This window comes from Anomaloglossus baeobatrachus, assembly GCF_048569485.1.
Source record: "Anomaloglossus baeobatrachus isolate aAnoBae1 chromosome 2 unlocalized genomic scaffold, aAnoBae1.hap1 SUPER_2_unloc_1, whole genome shotgun sequence".
In the NCBI taxonomy this organism is placed as follows: Eukaryota; Metazoa; Chordata; class Amphibia; order Anura; family Aromobatidae; genus Anomaloglossus; species Anomaloglossus baeobatrachus.
The window spans coordinates 2,772,455-2,792,250 of NW_027441779.1; the positions used below are offsets into that span (position 1 = coordinate 2,772,455).

Sequence of the window (19,796 nt, forward strand, 5' to 3'; positions counted from 1 at the left end):
GACCTTTCATCAATGTGTCGGACTATGGGTCCGATACATTGATGATATTCTCGTCTTCTGGAATGGACTAGCTATTGATTTTGAGCGATTTATTATTAATCTCAATGAGAACACGCTAGGGCTGAGATTTACTTATTCTTACGATCTTAATTCCATCTCATTCCTGGATTTAATTATTTCAAAAGATGACAGGGGCAAGATTCATACGGCAACTCATCGTAAACCAACGGCCACTAACTCCCTGCTAAAATGGGATAGTCATCATCCCATCCCTCTAAAAAGAGGGATTCCAAAAGGGCAGTTTCTGAGAGTGCGCAGAAACTGCTCCAGGGATGTAGATTTTAAAATACAGGCCTCAGACATGTTTGGAAGATTCCTGGACAGAGGGTACCCAAAAAGAATCTTACAGCAATCCTATGCATTTGCCAGAGATATTGATAGACATACACTTATGTCTTCAAAACAGAAAAAGGAGGATTTGAATATTACACGTATTATCGGTACCTTTGACGTCCAATCTGAACGGATATATAGAATTATTAATAAACACTGGAATATTTTAAAGGCAGATAGAGATCTGGCCAAATATATTCCAAACAATCCATGCATTACCTATAGAAGGGGCCAAACTATAGGAGATAGACTCATGCATAGCATATATCAAGGACCTCGTCCGTTAGGGACTTGGCTGGACAGGCAGATATGCGGTATGTTCCGATGTGGGACCTGTAGTTATTGTGATTCTATGGATTCATGTAAAATAGTAAGAAGTGCAGCAACAGGAAAAACTTTCACTCTACGAGATTTTAGTAATTGTAAATCTACAGGAGTTGTTTATAGAGCCACCTGCAACTGCCCCCTTGACTATGTAGGTAAAACAAGACGAGAATTTCGGAGAAGGGTAGGGGAGCACTTATCCGATATACGGAATAAAAGGGATACCCCAATTTCCCGGCATATAAATACCATACATCACGGGGATATAAAGCATATCCGATTCTCTATACTTGAAGTAGTAAGGCGTAATCCAAGGGGGGGGGACTTCGATAGAATTCTACTACAGAAAGAATCTGAATGGATTTTTAAAATGGGTTCCTTATCTCCAAAAGGGCTTAACGAACTGCTCTCTTTTAGTTGTTTCCTACCTATGTAAAAGTACCTAAGGACTTGTCTGTTTAATATCCTATAACGCTATAACATTAGAGATAGAATGCCTATGGCATTCATCCAAATTTTTGGAAAATATTGAATTATAAATTTATCTTCTTGCTTTGATAAATTGGAGTATATTAATGATCAGTCTTGGAAAATTTCTGCATCTAGGGTTGCCTGTTTATGTATATGTTATTAATCTTACACAGGGCCCCTGTTTTATGCTGTATAATAAACTACATTGATTAATATATGAATATATATAAGTATGATTATGTAAAAGAAATATATGCAACAGAGAGCTAATTTATGATCATGAATATGTATTTGCCGTGCATATTTGTCTATGTAAAGATCATATCTGTGTGCCCTATAGCGATGTGGTAGTATATACTGAAAATAGTTATATGATCTATACCTGCTATATATATATAAAGCAAGCTTCATCTTGTAATATATATTGGCGTTGTAGAGATCGTATGCCAATATGTAACCGCAAGGGTTCGCTGCGATACGCAGGCGCAATAGTAATCTGCCCAAGACGGCTGAGTGTGGCGGAATGTGGTGTATTGCGCATGCGCTGTGACGTCAGAGATGACGCATCACGCATGCGCACTAATATTGCCACTGTGATTGCCGGTATCTTATCGATTTATGCATATTTATTGCGGGTAATCAGATGGGCATATGCGGCACTTAGCCTTGATGTGGCATTATGAGACACGGAAGGCCGCAGCTAATCTGTCCGAGTTGAGATGGATCTGCACCTGCGGGACGCGGTGCGATGCACTACGCATGCGCGCTGACGTCATGGTGACGATTCGCGCATGCGCGGTGGGGTCATGCGCCGCGCACGCGCGCGGACATCGTTCATAAACTATTCATGATACACAGCTGCAGTGTTTTAATTACTGCACGCAGGCGCAATAGCGGCATTATGACGCGCCAGCCCATCCTACCTAGGGGCACACAGCTGATCTAAGTTATGCCGGCTTTATAAACCTCCACGGGTATGCAGATCCATAGAGTCTCCAGGGACGGAAGTGGCTGTTTATCTTGACAGGATCGCTCTGTGCTACCGCCGATTCCATTAAGGAAAGACTCCGTGGATCTGCATACCCTATTGATTCTTTGTTATGGCAAGTAGATACAATGTATTTTGACTATGTCTATGTTTATTTCCCACACATGCATGTGTTATTTTAATGATACAAATATGCAAACCTGATAGACTATATTCTGCTTTTTGTAGCCTCCTGATGAACCACAATAATTCATGTGGGGAAACGCGTTGAGGTGAAGATCAAACTAACAGGCTTGATGTCAAACTCACTCTGAATATACTGGGACTGGATTCTATATGCTTGCCTATTCTGGACTTGCTTAAATCACAAAAGCGTCTGCCATGAGTATAATGGGAAAGAGCATATAAGCCCACAAGTTAAGTGTTTGTGAAGCATTATCCATAATCCTGGAGTGAGCGGCCTGTATTTGTGTTGAATAATCATTGTATGTTATATGCAAATCTCTTTGTTATCAAGGATCCATATGTACTATAAACTACTGTATGCTATATGTATGCGAACTGTCTTTGATACCAAAGGTACATGTACTATAATTAATTCACTGTAGGTGTGGATATTTAATTTATATACCTAAAATAAAGAAATATTTGGGAATATAATTGTCTGTTACTGATGATACATATTCCCTAGGCCCAATAGCCAACGTCTAACTACACTGAGGGTATATAGCCACAAGTGAACAGTATAGCTGAACCGGAAAAAGTATACAAATATAATGTATCTATATACAGTTCAGCACCCTAGGGGTACCAGCACCGGTAACCGGTGTGGCTTACCAACCGCTCCAGCGGTGTGTGGCCACCAGATTCCCTGCCTCGGGTCTCCCAGAGCTGCAGTCAGACGTCCTCCACCGGCAGAATGTGCTTAAAACATGGCTGTCGGCGTTCACAGGGGAGGAGGGAGCCGTGGGCGTAACTTACAAAAGTGCGGGAACTGGTGCCCCATAGGGATTAGTGAGGGGGGAGGAGGACAGCAATGTGTGCTCCAGCCCTTACTGTCGGCGTCAGACCGACCGTCCCGCCCTTGCCCATGACTGGCAGGCCCGGGGGCGGGCGTTTAATGTACTAGGCCGCAAAAGCCGGGGACTAAAGTAAAAACCGCGGCCGGCAAGCAGGCACGGTCGGCGCGGTAATCCCGGACAAAAAAACAATACTGCAGGCGCTGCAGCGTCTGAGGCCCAGGTGCTCCATGCACCGTCCCAAAGGGGACACAGAGTACCTGTAGTTGCAGGGCCTTGTCCCTGACGATACTCAGTCTCCTGTCCGGCAGATACCACCAGGGGCTGCGGAGGGAGCCCGGTCCCAGTGCCTGGATGACCGGTTAGGATCCCACTTCACCCAGAGCCCCTAAGGGATGGGGAAGGAAAACGGCATGTGGCTCCTGCCTTTGTACCCGCAATGGGTACCTCAACCTTAACAACACCGCCGACTCAGTGGGGTGAGAAGGGAGCATGCCGGGGGCCCTGTTAGGAGCCCTCTTTTCTTCCATCCGAAATAGTCAGCAGCTGCTGCTGACTAAAATGTGGAGCAATGTGTGAATGTGTGCCTCCTTCAACACAAAGCAAAAAACTGATGGGCCCGTGATGCACGGGAGGGTGTATAGGCAGAGGGGAGGGGTTACACTTTTTAAAGTGTAATACTTTGTGTGGCCTCCGGAGGCAGTAGCTATACACCCAATTGTCTGGGTCTCCCAATGGAGCGACAAAGAAAACCTGCAGCTGTGTCTTTATAGAGAGCGGAGGGAAACTCCTGGTTTCAACTGTACATGACTGATGTTTGTGATACATTTACTGTAGTAAAATGGTGACATCACTACTTATATCATGTAGCTGAAGTGCAGCAGAGATTGATCTAATCTAAAAACCGAGATTCTTTGATCAGGAATAGAACAGACATTTACGGGACATTTCATAACTTTCCAAATTCTTATGAAAAAATATTCATCACATGCTACATTGAACTGCTGGACCCAATTATATATATTAGAAGTTGGACCATTTTATACCGACTCCAACTCCGACTACATCAAAATGGACACCGAACTCTTTTTGATTTGCTGTTAACACTAGAAGTCCCAGAAATTTCGAGCTCTCTGGGTTCCAAAAGGTAGAAATGTTAAATGACCTGTCTGGGACTTCTAGTGTTAACCAAAATGTCATGCAATGTGCCTTGCTCAGAACACTTAGCATAAGAAAGTGTATTGGTTTTTATCAGTGTTCCTGTGACACATGTAGACTAGATATGGTAAGTAATACATACATTTATATAGTGGTTTATCATTATTAGCAGTTTTTACCTGGATTGGTAACGCCATAAACTCCTCCTTCAACGTTCTCAAACCCGAAATATTAACTTTTGAAATATTGCCGAAGTCCACATACTTTATGATGGCTTCTTGAGCACTAAGTAAGTCTGATGGAACAAAATAAAAAAAAAAAAACAAAATAAATAAAAAATAAAATTATTAAATAACTAGCAGTCTGTACCACGTTCACAAAAGGTGCAAAAATCACATTGTTTTTACATTCCATTGTTGGACAATGTATAAAAAAATATAAACACCTTCCCACAACTAGATTTACTAAATAATAGTATTATTATTTTATTATTAATAATAATTATTATTTAATTTATATAGCGCTAATAATTCCACAGCGCTTTACATATGTTGGCATCATTGTCCCCATTGGGGTTCACAATCTAAATCCCATATCAGAATGTTTTGAGGGTTTTGTTGGAGTGCATGGAGCGGGTTCAGGTCCTGGGCCGATTGCACATGGCAGATGCGGTCTATTATACAGCTTCCGTCTTGTCCCTTTAAATGCTGTTGTCAATCACAAACAGCTTTATCATGTCAGTATCTGTCTGGGTGACTATCGTCCCTCACAACATTATAATGGTGTGCCAAAAGGTTACAATGGCAGGTGGGGCATGCTGAACACCCCCATGGCCACCATCTTGGTGATCTTCTAAAGCAGACAGTGCTCATCATCACCAATACTTTGGTATTGCAGTATATAGAAGGAAAAAAAACCACCAACCAAACAAACAAGCACAGGTCCAAGTTCACCAAGGGTACTAAAAAGTAAAGTTAAACTAAAAATAAAATGTTTTCCATGAAAATTTGTATCACTTTAACCCAGTTTAAAAGTAAAACCTTATTTGGCTTCAGTCTAAAAAGAAGGGAATTTTGTTTACTTACCGTAAATTCCTTTTCTTCTAGCTCCAATTGGGAGACCCAGACAATTGGGTGTATAGGCTATGCCTCCGGAGGCCGCACAAAGTATTACACTAAAAGTGTAAAGCCCCTCCCCTTCTGCCTATACACCCCCCGTGCTCCCACGGGCTCCTCAGTTTTGGTGCAAAAGCAAGAAGGAGGAAAAAAATATAAACTGGTTTAAAGTAAATTCAATCCGAAGGAATATCGGAGAACTGAAACCATTCAACATGAACAACATGTGTACACAAAAAAACAGGGGCGGGTGCTGGGTCTCCCAATTGGAGCTAGAAGAAAAGGAATTTACGGTAAGTAAACAAAATTCCCTTCTTCTTTGTCGCTCCATTGGGAGACCCAGACAATTGGGACGTCCAAAAGCAGTCCCTGGGTGGGTAAAATAATACCTCGTAATGGAGCCGTAAAACGGCCCCTTCGTACAGGTGGGCAACCGCCGCCTGAAGGACTCGTCTACCTAGGCTGGCATCCGCCGAAGCATAGGTATGCACCTGATAGTGTTTCGTGAAAGTGTGCAGGCTCGACCAGGTAGCCGCCTGACACACCTGCTGAGCCGTAGCCTGGTGCCTCAAAGCCCAGGACGTGCCCACGGCTCTGGTAGAATGGGCCTTCAGCCCTGCGGGAACCGGAAGCCCAGCAGAACGGTAAGCTTCGAGAATTGGTTCCTTGATCCACCGAGCCAGGGTTGATTTGGAAGCCTGTGACCCTTTACGCTGGCCAGCGACAAGGACAAAGAGTGCATCCGAGCGGCGCAGGGGCGCCGTACGATAAATGTAGAGTCTGAGTGCTCTCACCAGATCTAACAAGTGCAAATCCTTTTCACATTGGTGAACTGGATGAGGACAAAAAGAGGGTAAGGAGATATCCTGATTGAGATGAAAAGGGGATACCACCTTGGGGAGAAATTCCGGAACCGGACGCAGAACCACCTTGTCCTGGTGAAACACCAGGAAAGGGGCTTTGCACGACAACGCTGCTAGGTCAGACACTCTCCGAAGAGAGGTGACTGCTACTAGGAAGACCACTTTCTGCGAAAGGCGTGAGAGAGAAATATCCCTCATTGGCTCGAATGGTGGTTTCTGAAGAGCCACCAGCACCCTGTTCAGATCCCAGGGTTCTAACGGCCGCTTGTAAGGAGGAACGATGTGACAAACCCCCTGCAGGAACGTGCGTACCTGTGGAAGTCTGGCTAGGCGCTTCTGGAAAAACACAGAGAGCGCCGAGACTTGTCCCTTAAGGGAGCCGAGCGACAAACCCTTTTCCAGTCCAGATTGAAGGAAGGACAGAAAAGTGGGCAAGGCAAAAGGCCAGGGAGAAAAACCGTGAGCAGAGCACCATGACAGGAAAATTTTCCACGTCCTGTGGTAGATCTTGGCGGACGTTGGTTTCCTAGCCTGTCTCATAGTGGCAATGACCTCTTGAGATAATCCTGAAGACGCTAGGATCCAGGACTCAATGGCCACACAGTCAGGTTGAGGGCCGCAGAATTCAGATGGAAAAACGGCCCTTGAGACAGCAAGTCTGGTCGGTCTGGTAGTGCCCACGGTTGGCCGACCGTGAGATGCCACAGATCCGGGTACCACGACCTCCTCGGCCAGTCTGGAGCGACGAGGATGACGCGGCGGCAGTCGGCCCTGATCTTGCGTAACACTCTGGGCAACAGTGCCAGCGGAGGAAACACATAAGGGAGCTGAAACTGCGGCCAATCCTGAACTAAGGCGTCTGCCGCCATAGCTCTGGGATCTTGAGACCGTGCCATGAACGTCGGTACCTTGTTGTTGTGCCGGGACGCCATGAGGTCGACGTCCGGCACCCCCCAGCGGCAACAGATCTCCTGAAACACGTCCGGGTGAAGGGACCATTCCCCTGCGTCCATGCCCTGGCGACTGAGATAATCTGCTTCCCAGTTTTCCACGCCCGGGATGTGAACTGCAGAGATGGTGGAGGCCGTGGCTTCCACCCACATCAAGATCCGCCGGACTTCCTGGAAGGCTTGCCGACTGCGTGTGCCGCCTTGGTGATTGATGTATGCCACCGCTGTGGAATTGTCCGACTGAATTCGGATCTGCTTGCCTTCCAGCCACTGCTGGAACGCTTTCAGGGCAAGATACACTGCCCGTATTTCCAGAACATTGATCTGAAGTGAGGACTCTTGCCGGGTCCACGTACCCTGAGCCCTGTGGTGGAGAAAAACCGCTCCCCACCCTGACAGACTCGCGTCCGTCGTGACCACCTCCCAGGATGGGGGTAGGAAGGATTTCCCCTTCGATAATGAAGTGGGAAGAAGCCACCACCGAAGGGAAGCTTTTGTCGCCTGAGAGAGAGAGACGTTCCTGTCGAGGGACGTCGGCTTCCTGTCCCATTTGCGAAGGATGTCCCATTGAAGAGGACGCAGGTGAAACTGCGCGAAAGGGACTGCCTCCATTGCTGCCACCATCTTCCCCAGGAAGTGCATGAGGCGCCTCAAGGGGTGTGCCTGACCTTGAAGGAGAGATTGTACCCCCTTCTGTAGCGACCGCTGCTTGATCAGCGGAAGCTTCACTATCGCTGAGAGGGTATGAAACTCCATGCCAAGATATGTCAGCGATTGGGCCGGTGTCAGATTTGACTTTGGAAAATTGATGATCCACCCGAAACTCTGGAGAGTCTCCAGAGTAGCGTCGAGGCTGTGTTGGCATGCCTCTTGAGAGGGTGCCTTGATCAGGAGATCGTCCAAGTAAGGGATCACCGAGTGACCCTGAGAGTGGAGGACCGCTACTACAGTAGCCATAACCTTGGTGAAAACCCGTGGGGCTGTTGCCAGGCCGAACGGCAGTGCCACGAACTGCAGGTGTTCGTCTCCTATGGCGAAGCGCAAGAAGCGCTGGTGCTCTGGAGCAATCGGTACGTGGAGATAAGCATCTTTGATATCGATCGATGCAAGGAAATCTCCCTGGGACATTGAGGCGATGACGGAGCGGAGGGATTCCTTTCGGAACCGCCTGGTCTTTACGTGTTTGTTGAGCAGTTTCAGGTCCAGGACAGGACGGAAAGACCCGTCCTTCTTTGGGACCACAAACAGGTTGGAATAAAAACCGTGACCCTGTTGCTGAAGAGGAACAGGGACCACCACTCCTTCTGCCTTCAGAGTGCCCAGCGCCTGCAGAAGAGCCTCGGCTCGCTCGGGAGGCGGGGATGACCTGAAGAATCGAGTCGGGGGACGAGAGCTGAACTCTATCCTGTAACCGTGAGACAGAATGTCTCTCACCCAGCGGTCTTTTACCCGTGGCAGCCAGGTGACGCAAAAGCGGGAGAGCCTGCCACCGACCGAGGATGCAGCTTGCGGAGGCCGAAAGTCATGAGGAAGCCGCTTTGGTAGCGGCACCTCCTGTGGTCTTTTTTGGACGTGACTTAGACCGCCATGAATCAGAGTTCCTTTGATCTTTCTGAGGCCTTTTGGACGAGGAGAATTGGGACCTGCCCGCGCCCCGAAAGGACCGAAACCTCGACTGCCCCCTCCTCTGTTGGGGTATGTTCGGTTTGGGCTGGGGTAAGGATGTATCCTTTCCCTTGGATTGTTTGATGATTTCATCCAAACGCTCGCCAAACAATCGGTCGCCAGAAATTGGCAAACTAGTTAAGCGCTTTTTGGAAGCAGAATCTGCCTTCCATTCCCGTAGCCACAAGGCCCTGCGGAGTACCACCGAATTGGCGGATGCAACCGCCGTACGGCTCGCAGAGTCCAGGACAGCATTAATAGCGTAAGACGCCATTGCTGACGTCTGAGCGGTTATGGACGCCACCTGCGGCGCGGAAGTGCGTGTGGCTGCGTCAATTTGCGCTTGACCTGCTGATATAGCTTGTAGCGCCCATACGGCTGCGAATGCTGGGGCAAAAGAAGCGCCGATAGCTTCATAGATGGATTTCAACCAGAGCTCCATCTGCCTGTCAGTGGCATCTTTGAGTGAAGCCCCATCTTCAACTGCAAGTATGGATCTAGCCGCCAGTCTGGAGATTGGAGGATCCACCTTGGGACACTGAGTCCAACCTTTGACCACGTCAGGGGGAAAGGGATAACGTGTATCCTTAAGGCGCTTAGAAAAACGCTTATCTGGACAATCATGGTGATTCTGGACTGCCTCTCTGAAATCAGAGTGGTCCAGAAACATACTCGGTGTACGCTTGGGAAACCTGAAACGGAATTTCTCCTGCTGAGAAGCTGACTCCTCCACCGGAGGAGCTGAGGGAGAAATATCCAACATTCGATTGATGGACGCAATAAGATCGTTCACTATGGCGTCCCCGTCCGGAGTATCAAGATTGAGAGCGGCCTCAGGATCAGAATCCTGATCAGCTACCTCCGCGTCATCAACCAGAGATTCCCCTCGCTGAGACCCTGAACAACATGATGATGTCGAGGGAATTTCCAAGCGAGCTCGCTTAATCGGTCTGGGGCTGGGGTCCGTGTCAGAGCCCCCAGCCTGGGATCTATGAAATACCCCGGGGGGACATTGTTGGTCCAACTGAGGGGGGCCAGGGAACAATGACTCAACAGAGTCCCTGTGCTGAGATACCGGTCTGGACTGCAAGGCTTCTAGTATCTTAGCCATAGTTTCAGAGAGTTTATCTGTAAAGACTGCAAACTCCGTCCCTGTCACCTGGAGAGTGTCAGCAGGTGGCTCCCCCTGGGCCCCTCTTAGCAGAGGCTCCGGCTGAGCAAGTGCAGTAGGGGCCGAGCAGTGCACACAATGAGGGTCAGTGGAACCTGCCGGTAGCGGCGTCGTACATGCGGCGCAGGCAGCATAGTAAGCCTGTGTTTTGGCACCCCTGCCTTTTGTGGGCGCCATGCTATTGTCTTCCCTGAGCAACACAATAGAGTATATAGCCAGAAAACAACTGTGCACTATACAGTGTAAAGTATATACCATAAACATATAATTACACCTCTGCACAATGGGGCTAGCACCACAGGTGCTGCTTACCACCCGCTTAAAGCGGTTGTGAGGCCACCAGAATCCCTGCCTGGGTCTCCCAGAATTTGTCCCCCTCTGCAGCGTCCGAGGAGCTGACAGGAATGGCTGCCGGCGTCCTGAGGAGAGGAGGGAGCCGTGGGCGTGACCCAGAAAGTGCGGGAACTGGTGCCCCACAGTGCACAGTGAGGGGGGTGGAGTATGCAAAGCATTCTCCAGCCCTCATTGCTGCTCGTCTGTACAGCGTCCCGCCCTTCCCCTGCTTGTCAGGGCTGTGGGCGGGAGGAAGAAAGACTAGGCCGCAAAAGCCGGGGACTCGAGTAATAAGCGTGGCCGCCGTAAAAGCGCGGCCGCGCGGAAGTCCCCGGCGCACTACAAGTCCCAGCCGCGCCTCAGTGTTAAACATGGCGGCGGTCAGCGCGGTAGTCCCCCTACATAAACACACTCAGCGACGCTGAGTGTGTAATGGCACATTTAACCCGGTCAGCGCCGCGGTCCCCGGTGCACTAGCACACCCAGCAATGCTGGAGTGTTGCTGTGCTCGGTCCCCACGGGGACACAGAGTACCTCCAAGTAGCAGGGCCATGTCCCTGAACGATACCCGGCTCCTATCCAGCAGGCTCCCAGGAGTTGTGGATGAAGCACGGTCTCAGTGCCTGGAGACCGATAGGATCCCACTTCACCCAGAGCCCTAAGGGGGATGGGGAAGGAAAACAGCATGTGGGCTCCAGCCTCCGTACCCGCAATGGATACCTCAACCTTAACAACACCGCCGACAAGAGTGGGGTGAGAAGGGAGCATGCTGGGGGCCCTATATGGGCCCACTTTTCTTCCATCCGACAAAGTCAGCAGCTGCTGCTGACCAATCTATGGAGCTGTGCGTGCATGTCTGCCTCCTTCGCAGAAAGCATAAAAACTGAGGAGCCCGTGGGAGCACGGGGGGTGTATAGGCAGAAGGGGAGGGGCTTTACACTTTTAGTGTAATACTTTGTGCGGCCTCCGGAGGCATAGCCTATACACCCAATTGTCTGGGTCTCCCAATGGAGCGACAAAGAAAGTCTGATTTATCAAAATATAAAATTATTACTTCCTGAGGGAAATTGGTGTGGCTGATTATCAGTCACTGCACCGCCAACCTCCCCCCCTCCCCCAAAAAAGTAATAAATAAGCTTTCAAAATATAATATCTACTCAAAAAAAGTCAGCTCACAAAAAATATCCCTTAGATACCACCGCTAATGGGAAAGTTTAAAAAAAAAAAACAAAAACAAAAAAAACAAAAACACCACAAAACTGATCAGAGCTCAAAAAATAGCAAAAAAACCCCCCAAAAATAGGGGTTTTTTTTCTCCTTTTCTCCTCCACACCAGAAAGGCAGAATTGTGGGTTTTTTTCACCATTAGACTATGAGCACATGTTGAGCATTTAGTTGTAAAAATGTCTGCACCATTTCTGCATCTCTTGGCAGGAAAAACAGAAAGCCAAAACGCCCATTTTTTGTATTAATTGTGAAAACTGCAGGCAAAAATGCTGAATTATTAGTATTATTATAGCGCCATCAATTCAATGGCACTTTACATGTGAAAGGGGAACACATAGGGACAAGTACAATAAACAATAATACAAGGCACAGACTGGGAGGATAGAGGTCCCTGCCCACGAGGGCTCACAGTCTACAAGGGATGGGTGAGGGTACAGTAGGTGAGGGTAGACCTGATTGTGTGGCGCTGTATCAGACTGAGGGTTACTGCAGGTTGTAGGCTTGTCGGAAGAGGTGGGTTTCAGGTTCCTTTTGAAGCTTGTCAAGGTAGGCGAGAGTCTGATGTGTTGTGGCAGAGCATTTCAGAGTATGGGGGAGGCACGGGAGAAATTTTGGATGTGATGGTGGGAAGAGGAGATGAGAGGGGAGTAGAGAAGGAGATCTTGTGAGGATCGAAGGTTACATGCAGCTAAGTACCGGGAGACTAGGTCAGAGATGTAAGGAGGAGACAGGTTGTGGATGGCTTTGTAGGTCATGGTTAGTGTTTTGAACTGGAGTCGTTTGGCAATGGGAAGCCAGTGAAGGGATTGGCAGACAGGAGAGGCCAGGGAGTAGCGGGGGGGCAGGTGGATTAGCTGGGCATAATAGTTTAGACTAGATTGTAGGGAAGCCAGACTGTTAGAAGGTAGGCCACAGAGTAGGAGGCTGCAATACTTCAGACAGGCAGGAGATAATAAGGCCATGTACTAGGGTTTTTGCAGCTTCTTGGGAAAGGAATGGACGGATTCGGGAAACATTTTTGAAATGGAGGCGGCAGGAGGTGAAGAGGGCTTGGATGTGTGGCTTGAAAGAGATCAGAGTCTAGTTATTCCCAGGCAGCAAGCACGTGGGACTGGGGAAAGTGAGCAGCCATTGATGGATATGTCAGGTGGGGGGGGGGCTAGGGGGTGTTGAGTGAGGAGGAGGAAAGATAATGAATTCTGTTTTGTCCATGTTCAGTTTTAGGAATCAAGTAGAGAAAAATGATGAAATAGCAGACAGACATTGTGGGATTCTGGTTAGTAGGGAGGTGATGTCCGGGTCCAGAGAGGTAGATCTGCATATCATCAGCATAGAGATGATACAGAAAGCCGTGGGACTATGAGCGGTCCCAGGCCGAAGGTGTAGATTTAGAACAGCAGGGGTTCTAGAACTGAACCTTGGGGGATACCGAAAGATAGGGGGCGATATGAGGAAGTGGTGTGAGAATGGGAGGCGCTGAAAATTAGGTCGGTTAAGTATGAATGAATTGACACACTGACCATTATCTTCGGCACCATCAAGGAGAACAAACTCAACATGTGAATACCACATCAGGAATGTCCCAGACTCTGCTGGCATCGGGATTCGCTAGTAGAAATGAGCGAACCTGAGTTTTGGTCTTTTATATAATATATATTAAAAAAAAAAGTTTGGGTGCTTTACGTATAAACAGCACTCTATGTGCTCTGGAACGCTCGATGCTCAGCCCTGTGCGAGACGCTTGCAGTGTTTCATCGGCTCAGACCAGGGATAACAACAGCGTGATCGGATGTAGCGTGTAACAAAAAATAAAATAAAGAAATAAAATATTATTATTATTATTATTAACAATTAAAGAAAAAGAAAATGCCCCTGGAGGTGTTCCGTTTATGGCTGGCTGCATCTGGACGGAGACCCAAACTGTCCAATTAGTGATAGCCATTGGGGTTAAGGTCAGATTCGAGCTCCAAACCACACTTAATTTAAAGTTCGGTGGGGTCAGCCGAACAGAATTTCCACGGGTTTAGTCACCTTACAGTGCATTTGGATTTTTTTTTTTTCCAGCACATATTTGTCAAGTGAAAAACAAGTCCTCATACAATTATGTGGAGGGAAAGCTAAAAATGTTACAGCTCCTGAAAAAAAAGGGAGGTGGACAAAAAAAAAAAACGTACATGAAAAAAATGGCAATATTACCCATAATTTCTGCTCTGTACCAGTCCTCTTCACTTTCATATTTCGCAACGCAGGCCTCACCCAGCACCGGGCACAGGATCTGCCAGTCATCAGCGCCTCGGCTGTTGTACACCTCCTGCATCTTGTCCACCGTGCTCCTATACTCTTTTTCAGAGACCTAGTTGTTGAAAACGTAAAAGAAAAAGTATTCAAATAGACGACAAAACTACGAAGAGAGGAAAAAGTGCAAGCAAATGTGTTGCTCTTACAATGGAGCCTACCTATAAAGATTTACAAATAAAGCTGGATTTACACACTGAAACTTTCTAGCGATCCCACCAGCGATCCCAACCAGGCCGGGATCGCTACAAAGTCTCTGGTGAGCTGTCAAACAGGCACACCTGGCCAACGACGCAACAGCGATCCGGACCTGCAGAGCGACCTAGCTGGTTGTTGGGGACGTTGTAAAGCAGCTTTTTGAAAGGGAAGTCGCTGTAAAGTCCCCTTTACACACAAACTTTCTAGCGATGCATGCTGCACAGCGGGAAACAAAGGACCTAAGAATGGTCCTGAACGATTTGTAGCGATCACAACTTCACAGCAGGGGCCAGGTCGCTGATGTGTTTCACACACTGCAATGTCGCTGGGGAGGTCGCTATTACGTCACAAAACCGGTGACGTTACAGCGATGTCGTTTGCCATGTTGCAATGTGTAAAGCCACCTTAACACTTCTTACAGGAAAAGAGAGAGCTGATCTTCTCACAGCCGTCTGCCCTCCGCACAATGCTGCACAACCCGGCCTCACAGATGGAAGCGTTATCCTTAAGTTATACCCATCTGCTGCAGGACACGCTCCCCTCTCTGGACACATATCTCCACGAGTGGGAGAGAGACCTACAGTGCACCATCACACCAGGGCAATGGCAGACAGCATTCTCAATGATAGGAAAGCATACTAAATGTACAAACCACCTAGAAAATGCATGAAAAATCCTGTACAGGTGGTATTTCACCCCATATACATTATTGCAAATATACCGCAACTCCTCAGACGTGTGCTGGAGGTGCGGAGACACTAACGCAGACATGATGCACATCTGGAGGTAAAATTCTTGTAGAATGCAATTAATGATTTAATGTCCCAAATTATAAGTATTCCAATGGAAATCACTAAAGAACAGGTGCTTCTCGACATTCAAAAACAAAAAATCAAATCTTTATTTTTATATAGCGCTAACATATTCAGCAGCTCTTTACATACATCAGGAACACGGACCCCATTGGGGCTCACTATCTAAACTCCCTATCTGTATGTTTTTGGAGTGTGGGAAGAAACCGGAGTACCCGGAGGAAACCCAAGCAAGAACGGAACGGGAAGAACATACAAACTCCTTGCAGATGGTGTCCTTGGTGGGATTTGAACCCAGGACCTCAGCGCTGCAAGACTGCAGTGCTAACCACTGAGCCACAGTGCCACCGACCTGGACTTCGTCCCGTATGAGTTTCGGACAGTGACGGTGCATGTCCTCATAGCCACCAAAAGCAAAATAGCAAGTTACTGGAGAAATCCTGAGTGTCCTTCATTAGCTGAAATTACAGCACTGGTCAATGACAACTGTCTGTCCGAGAAAATAAATCGCCTCTTCCACTAACAAGACTTCACTATTCCTCAAAAAATGGGACAGCTGGCTATCCTTCAGATTAAACACTGTGAATGTAGAGATGTAGCATTACGGGTAAACACACGGGTACACAATCGGATGTCATCACCCCTTCCACATTCTTTCTAAATAACTTGTGATAAGAAGTATTATCACTGTTCAAACAAATATATTGTAATACGATTTTATGTTCTAATAAAAATTTAATGTTTAAAAAAATATAATGGAGCCTAGTTTTTCTTTGTGCCCCATATTTCACAGTCGCTTACATAACAAAAGTTAAATGGGATTGAAATAAGAAAAAAAAAACTGGCATAATTTTATTTCAACTTACCAGTTGGATATAAAAGTCTGATGGATTATTCACATGGCAAATAAGGACGGCTTCACTGGCGTGTTCGGGCAGGATGGGATCTTTGTAACAGTTGATGGCAGTGTTGTTTAGTCCAGTAGATATATTTGAGGGAAACCTGGAAATGTATAAACAATTTCAAAAAGAGAGGTCTGCACAGATCTTTCTGGGCCAGTAAAGACAATTCAGAGCTCAGCCCTTTTTTGTTATTTAAAAGGGATCCTGTCAGCAGAAATTTTGCAATAAACCTAAAAGATTCCCCCTCTGCAGCTCCTGGGCTGCATTCTGGAAAGGTTCCTGTTATTGTGCCCCCTGTGAGACCAAAATAAATACTTTATAAAGTCTTACCTTTTTGTATGCTAATCTTTTTTTATGCACACGGGGGCGGGCTCTCTTGCGTCTGTTATTCTCCCTGCTGCCGCTTTACGCCGTCCCCCATTGCTCATTTCCATAACTGAGGACAACGCCCAGTGCTCCCGAGGTCTCGTGCATGCGCCGTGTCACTCTCGCGGGACTGAGCACTGTGCACAGTGTGACCGCTGGTGACGTGATTGCGCAGGCGTGAGATTATGGGCGGCGCTGTGATTGTCATCAGCAAGTACCCGCCCATAATCTTGTGCCCGCGCTTTCCCCTCTGCCTCCACCGTTCTGCGCAAGCGCTGGCCAGATGGACCCACGTCACCTCTTACCCATCTTTACCTGAAGCAGGAAATAGATGGGAGGAGCGGAGCAGCATAACGGTGGAGGCAGAGTGAAAAGCGCGGGCACGAGATTATGGGCGGGTACTTGCTGATGACAATCACAGCGCCGCCCATAATCTCACACCTGCGCTATCACCTCACCAGCGGTCACACTGCACAGTGCTCACTCCCGCGAGAGTGACATGGCGCATGCACGAGACCTCGGGAGCACTGGGTGGCGTCCTCAGTTATGGAAATGAGCGATGGGGGACGGCGTAAAGCGGCAGGAGGGCGACTAACGGACGCAAGAGAGCCCGCCCCCGTGTACAGAAAAAAAGATTAGCATACAAAAAGGTAAGACTTTATAAAGTCTTTATTTTGATCTCACAGGGGGCACAATAACAACAGGAACCTTTCCAGAATGTAGCCCAGGAGCTGCAGAGGGGGAATCTTTTAGGTTTATTGCAAAATTTCTGCTGACCGGTTCCCGTTAACCTTTTCACACCAGAGCCTGTTTTTGCCTTCGTGAACGAGCCAATTTTTTCCATTTCTGACCAGTATCACTTTGACAGGTTATAACTATGGAATGCTTCAATTGATCCCGGTGATTCTGACATTGTTTTTTCGGGACATTGTACTTCAGGATAGTGGTAAAATTAAGATGATATCTTTTGCGTTTGTTAAAATTTTGCAATTTTGAAACAATTTTTAGGACATTAAACCAGAAAGTTATACTACAAAAAAATAGTCAAATAACATTTACCACATGTCAACTTTACATCAGTGCAATTTCTGAAACCTAACTTTTTTTTGTTAGGACGTTAGAAGGCTTAAAAGGTTTATCAGCAATTTCTCATTTTTCCAACAAAATTTACAAAACCATTTTTTTAGGGACCACATCACATGTGAAGTGACTTTAAGAGGCTAGGTGATAGAAAACGCCCAAATGTGATATTCTGAAAACTGCAGCCGTCACACTGCTCAAAACCACATCCAAAAAGTTTATTACCTTTAGGTTTTTCACAGGAGAAAAAAAATGATAATTTTACTTTTTCCCACAAAAATGTTACTTTAGCCTCACATTTTGCATTTTTACAAGAGTAACAGAAGGAAATATACCATAAAATGTATTGTGCAATTTCACCTGAGAACGCTGACACCTAAGAAGTCAAATGTTTTCGGTGCACAGCAGGGCTCGAAAGGGAAGGCGCGCTATTTGAATATTTGAAAGCTAAATTGACTGGAATCATTAGCAGACGCTATGTCATATTTAGAGACCCCCTTAGGTGCCTAAACAGTGGAGCTCCCCCACAAGTGACCCCATTTTGGAAACTAGACCCCTCAGGAATTTATCTCGATGAAAGGTGAGAACTTTGAACCCCCAGGGGCTTCACAGAAGTTTATAACGTTGAGCCGTGAAAATAAAAAAATACATTTTTACCACAAAATTGTTATTTAAACCAGGTAGCTTTCTTTTTCACAAGGGTATCAGGAAACAATTGCACCATAAACTGTATTGTGCAATTTCACCTGAGTATGCTGATACCTCATATGTTGTGGAAATCAATTGTTCAGGCGCACTGCAGGGCTCAGAAGGGAAGGAGCACCATTTGAATTTTAGAGCGCACAATTATCTGGAATAGATAGCGGATGCTATGTCGTGTTTGGAGATCCATCCATGTGAGGTCTTTTTTTTTTGCGGGACGAGTTGATGTTTCTATTGGTACTATTTTCGGGCAAATAACATTGTTGGATCATTTTTTTATTCTCATTTTTGGTAGGCAGAATTCAACATAAAACAGTAATTCAGGAATTGATTTTTGAGAATTTTTTTTTTTATGCCATTCACTGTTTGGTAAAAGAATTTAAACAGGTTTCTTCTTCCGGTCAGTACGGTTACACCGATACCACAATAATGCCATTTTTTTATGTTTTACAGTTAACTCAAAAACAATTTTTTTTAGAAAATAGAATTTTATTTTTTTTGCATTGTTGTATTCTTTAAGCTGTAACTTTTTTATTTTTCGGTTGGAGTTGTATGGCGGCTCAATTTTTGCGGGACAAGATGTAGTCTTCAGTAATACCATTTTTGTTTATGTTCAAATTTTTTATTGCGTTTTATTCCACTTTTATCTGCAGTCTGATGAAAAATAATTTTTTAATTTATTTTTTTAAAACAGTTTACTGAAGGGGTTAAATAATTTGACAGCTTTATAGATCAGGTCGGCGGACATGGTGATAAACATGTACTTTTTTTGTTTTTATATAAAATCTATTTTTGGGTATAATTTTTTTTGTCTTTTTTTGCATTTTGCAAATTTTGTTTTTTTTACTTTTAATAACTTTTTTTACTTAGTCCCTATATGGGACTTAAACTTTTCTTAGTCTGATCAATGGTATAATTCATTGCCATGCAGCAGCAGCATAGCAATGCATTATACTGGCGGTGTCAGGGTTCAGATCAAGTATCAGACCCTGCTGCAGGGCTGGGTCTGACAGGCCACCATACATGGCAAACCAGGAGGTCTTCGCTTGCTATTACAACCCTCACGTTCCTGCGTGATCATGACACAAGAGACCCTGGAGATGTAAGAGAAGCAGCTCTCTGTACTCTGAAACGTCTATGTGTCGGTGATCACTACTGATCGCTGCACATAGGCGATAACAAAGGGTTAATATCACCAGGAACTTATCCAATTAGATCCTGGTGATGTCTCCGGGTAGAACTACCGTTCTGCATCGGAGATCTGATGGATGGCATCAAGCTGGGGGAGTCGCGATCCCCTCCTAATCGTAGACAGTTGATAAATGTCTGGTCTGCACAAAGCCCAGCAGAAGACTACATAGGTAAAAGGATGGTTGACCTCAGGGAGATCAACATCCAACACCGCGGAGACACCATCAAGTGTTTCTCAACGCAGTGACACTAGAACAAGGCCCCCTGTGAAAATATGCAAAACAAAAAGGCCGCGGAGACACCATCACATGCTTCTCAACGTGTTTCCTGCCAGCGTTGAGAAACAATGGATGGTGTCTCCGCGGCATTCTTGTTTTGCATATTTTTCTACGGGGCCTTGTTCTAGTGTCACTGCGTTGAGAAACACGTGATGGTGTCTCCGCAGTGTTGGATGTTGATCTCCACGAGGTCAACCATCCTTGCTTATGTAGTCTTCTACTAGGCATTGCTCCCACTAGCCAGTTTCCTACTCCACACCGATGAGGGGCACTACCCCGTAACAGCTGTCTGTGG

General features: G+C 46.4%; 1 protein-coding gene across 1 annotated transcript in view; it reads right to left on the reverse strand.

The window, feature by feature from the left end:
• RNF17 (ring finger protein 17) overlaps positions 1-19,796 on the reverse strand; it is a 733,334-nt gene that overhangs the window by 328,916 nt on the left and 384,622 nt on the right. The window contains exons 17-19 of the mRNA XM_075331310.1: positions 15,849-15,984; positions 13,874-14,030; positions 4,533-4,648 (exon numbers count right to left, since the gene is read on the reverse strand). Of these exons, the coding sequence (XP_075187425.1) occupies positions 4,533-4,648; positions 13,874-14,030; positions 15,849-15,984 (409 nt within the window). The remainder of the gene's footprint in view (positions 1-4,532; positions 4,649-13,873; positions 14,031-15,848; positions 15,985-19,796) is intronic.